Source organism: Lycium barbarum, chromosome 2 (genome assembly GCF_019175385.1).
Source record: "Lycium barbarum isolate Lr01 chromosome 2, ASM1917538v2, whole genome shotgun sequence".
Taxonomy (NCBI): Eukaryota; Viridiplantae; Streptophyta; class Magnoliopsida; order Solanales; family Solanaceae; genus Lycium; species Lycium barbarum.
In genome coordinates, this window is record NC_083338.1 from 130,648,644 (window position 1) to 130,653,220 (window position 4,577).

A 4,577-nucleotide genomic window follows, 5' to 3' on the forward strand; every position below is an offset into this window, starting at 1 on the left:
AAATGAAAACCCGACTTGCTTAAGAAATTAAATATGTTTCTTTCTGAGTTGCCAAACAAATTTAAAATAGGTAATTATTTCCCTAATTATTGGAACTGAGATTTTTTTTCCTTGCTGAAAAAAATAAACATGCCTCATATAGAATTAAATAAAAATGTGTTGAACTTGATTCCCATGTGGGGATTGAGCAACCATTGGCTTTCGCCTTTGTGTGTGAGCTGCCAAAAGAAATAAAATTAGTGATTATTAGAACTAGGATCATTTCTTGCTTAAGACAATTAACATACCTCATATAAAACAAGAATTAAATTTAAAAAATGTGTTAAACAACTCCAGTTTTAGTTGTCACTCTAGTGGTCCTAGATCACCAACCTTACTAACAAACATATGATGAGATTCCGATAACAACTATTCCTATTGTCCACATAATTTTGCCCTCTATGTTTTCCCTTTAAATACTCATAGGACAGTTCCTTAGTTCTCACACTCAATAGCTAAGTACAAAAAAATACAAGCTTTCAATATTTGATAATCGTGATGGCATTACAAAGATTTCTTGTTGCTTTTGTAGTTGTTTCTGTGCTATTTTCATGTGTGAATGCCCTTAGCTCCAATTACTATGATAAAACTTGTCCCAAGGCGGAGTCCACCATCACACAAGTTGTAAAAAAAGCAATGTCAAGTGATAAAACAGTTCCAGCTGCTCTTTTAAGGATGCATTTCCATGATTGTTTCGTTAGGGTAAACTTCTACTCCTATACATTGTTATTTAATATAGAAATGATTTAAGTTATATACATTGATAATTTAAAAATATTGTTCACTATCAGTGTAGTTTAATCTGTGTTAGCATGTTAGTTACTATTTTTATTCGTTTACCAATCACTAATGTTTATCATAAAGATGTACCTATAGACCGAGATGTGCTTAACTTGAGCAACAATATTGTCAGTTTAATATAGTCGACCCTAATTTGAGTTTGAAATTGAGACATAGTTGTTGTTATACGATTTATCCATAATTATCTTATAAATGACATGATACTGAAAATATCTCTTAAATTGTGGTCAGTGCAAAAAGCTTAAACCAAATAGTGAAAACTTGCACTTTCTTTTACAATGATCATTTTATGTTGTAATCTTAGGACATATTTATTATGTGTTTTTTTTTATTTTTTATATCGGTGTTATTTTTTTTATATCGAAGGGTTGTGACGGTTCTGTGTTGCTGAATTCGACAAAAAACAACCAAGCAGAGAAGGATGGACCTCCTAACATTTCACTACATGCTTTTCATGTTATTGATACTGCTAAGAAAGAAATCGAAAATATGTGTCCAGGAGTTGTCTCCTGTGCTGATATTTTGGCTGTCGCAGCCAGAGATGCTGTTACTCTTGTGAGTTCTACTATAACAACACCTTTTTCATATGAGTATTCAGGGTCTGGAAACTGACTCGATTAATTTGAATTTGCGCCATAGAAAACTTTATCGATAGAAAAATGGCTACCCAATTTTGAGACGACCTTTTAAGTTACGGAAAAAGGTGTCTGAAATATTTTATATGGCCAAAGTTTATTCATTTTTACTTAAACTTCAGGCACATATAACTAAAGTTCAGACACTGCATATCTGAATTTGTTCTCAACATTAAGAAAAAAAAAATGAAAAATGGATACAAGTTAAATAGTTGTGTCCAAATAGGGCACGCCTAAAATTCTTAATGAAGAAGAATATAATTCTATAATAAGACGACTATTACTTTCAAAATATGTGGACTATGTTCATGCTGCTGTATTTTAAAGGTTCTCAAGACTTATGTTGGAATTACTTATTTATTTTTCTCAATGGTTTTAGTCTGGAGGACCTACTTGGGCCGTGCCAAAAGGTAGAAAAGATGGACGAATTTCTAAGGCTAGTGAAACAAGACAATTACCTGGTCCAACTTTCAACATCTCTCAATTGCAACAAAGCTTCTCCCAGAGAGGCCTTTCTTTGGATGATTTAGTGGCACTTTCAGGTACAGAATCTCTATAAGTATAAGTTTATTTCACAAAAATATCTAAGTACAACAGAAAGTCACAAAACGATTTGCTTACAGAAATAAATTTAGTGATTTTTGTGTTACTTATGTAAAAGTTGAGCGATATTTTGATTATAAAAAGTAGTTTAGTGACTTTCATGATATTTAGGAAAAGTTGAGTAATTTTTTCAAATAAGTGATGTATTGTATACAAAAATTACATATTTAGTACATCGACCTTAAAATATGTCCATTTTTTTTTTTTTTTTTTTGTATTCAGGAGGACACACTCTTGGATTTTCTCATTGTTCATCCTTCGAAAACAGAATCCACAACTTCGATAAGAAAAACGATGTCGATCCAACACTAGATGTATCATTTGCAGCTAATTTAAAGAAAGTATGCCCCGTTAAAAACACAATGAAAAATGCAGGGTCCACATTGGATACTACGACATTTTTATTCGATAACGTATATTACAAGTTAGTAATGAAGAAGAAGGGTATTTTCTCTTCGGATTCGACGTTGCTCACAAATTCAAGGGCCAAAACACTTGTTTCAAATTTTGCCACTTCCCAAAATGAGTTCTTTAAAGCTTTTGCTAGTTCAATGATCAAAATGAGCAGTATCAGTGGTTCTGCTCAAGAAATAAGGCATGATTGCAGATTTGTTAATTAAATGAAGTTGCCTTTATTATGGAGCATTTTACCGTCCAATATAGGATTTCTCGGCATGAATTCGGATTTAACCAGGCTCATTGCAAGTATCGAATGCCGGGTGAAAAATAAAAGAAATAGGTGATGAACCTGTCTAATAAGCTATGTTCTTTGTGATTGGTAAAATTTTCACAGGCTTTATGTATTTGTAATTTATATTTTGATTTGCTTTTTATTCTTTTGTGGGGTTAATAATCTCTAAAGTGTGTTTCTAAAGTTTTGAGAGGAGTTTGTGAGGATTTATTTGATGGTGGTGTCTCTTTGTATCCTTAATGATTTAATTGTAAAATGAAGCTGGATGAAATAAATTCCTATTTTCTTTATTTGATTTCATCTATTATACACTGATGATGAGACTATGAAAAGTATTTTTTTGGTTTAGCAAGGTTGGACTCATAATTTCCAATAAAAAATGAAACATTAACGTGCTAAGTCATTACGCACTTTCTACTTAAGTTTTGGTGCAAGTTTTACATTATAACTCAGAGAACAATTGAATATACACATATACTTTATTATTATTATTATTATTACTAGTGTTTGTACCCGCGCGATGCGCGGCCAACATCATTAGAGATGCAATCCTTGTTATATTTAAAAGTAAAATCTTACTCACATATTCATCCTCACAGCGGATAAATGTGAAATAACACCATATGATAGTGGAAAACACAAAAATTACCATAGTTGCTTTCTCCGAGTGACGTGAGCACAACAAATATCACATCTAATCGATCAACATGAAGGAGATGGGAAAATCAAAATCTGATATTTAATGGTAAGTAATAAAGTAATATTCTTATAATTAAGAAATTCACAAAAGGACTCTAGAATCTAAGAATTTACCAGCGAGAACACATTCGATACAAACTCACAAAATCAGCTTTAAAACACAGCCTAAACACTGATATTTTGGAGGTTTTTATACTCGATTTTCAGCGAGAGAATTGGAAGTTGTCTAATATTTGCCTTACGAATTAAAGTCCTACTGAACAAGTTGGATTAACTTTAATGACTAACAAACCTTTCAAATCAAAAGAATGTGCGCTAAAGCTTCAAAATCAATAATTACATGGTACCATTACTTGTATAGACCTAAGGATAGGATAATCTTTGAACAAAACGATTTCTGAAAAAAAAAAAAAAACAGAGTATAAGTTCTAAAAGCATAAATTTTAACAACACGGAAAAATTATGCCTCAAATAGATGATTAATCTAGTACCTAATGCTAGCAAGTTTTGGTCCTTAGGATCCTTGTAGTATCAATTTCTTTATGATTGTGGACTTGTGTCCGAATCAGTTTACGTGCACCTTAACTATTTCACCGGATACCTAACATTAGTTGTTCAACAAGATAAATACGAAAAAAATTCAAAGAATATTAGAGATAGAAGTTTGCCTTCAAGGAGAAAGATAGAAAGACGAAACGCCAAATGTGGTTAGAGAATTCAACATCGGACACCTAAAAAAGCGACAACAATCCGAAGTTAGAGGCGGATCCGGGATTTGGAGCTTATGAGTTTCTATAGCTATCTCAAATTAATCCATAATAATTGGATTAACAATCAACTATTTTTAAATATATTGTGAATGTCTTGCTATATATGCAAAACTTGTGCAAAAGCTACCTAATTTTTGTGAACCAGTGAACCCCTAACTTGTACCTAGCAAGACGGTATATCTATTAATCCTTTGGCAGCCGGACAGGAACCAGGCAAAAGTATTCATTAAAATCTAATTTATATATATGACCCTTATAATTTATACAAAAAAATCCACAATGTCGGAAACAAAAAAAGATAAACAGATGACAGAATTGATAATATCTTTCGAGAAGTTT

General features: G+C 31.9%; 1 protein-coding gene across 1 annotated transcript; it reads left to right on the top strand.

Moving 5' to 3' along the window:
- Nucleotides 1–537: 537 nt before the first annotated feature.
- On the top strand, nt 538–2,832 carry LOC132627256 (peroxidase 64-like). The gene is made up of 4 exons (XM_060342503.1): nt 538–741; nt 1,207–1,395; nt 1,855–2,017; nt 2,301–2,832. The coding sequence occupies exons 1-4, from the start codon at nt 538–540 to the stop codon at nt 2,696–2,698; spliced, it is 954 nt and encodes a 317-aa protein (XP_060198486.1). The 3' UTR covers nt 2,699–2,832.
- The last annotated feature ends 1,745 nt before the right edge of the window (nt 2,833–4,577 follow it).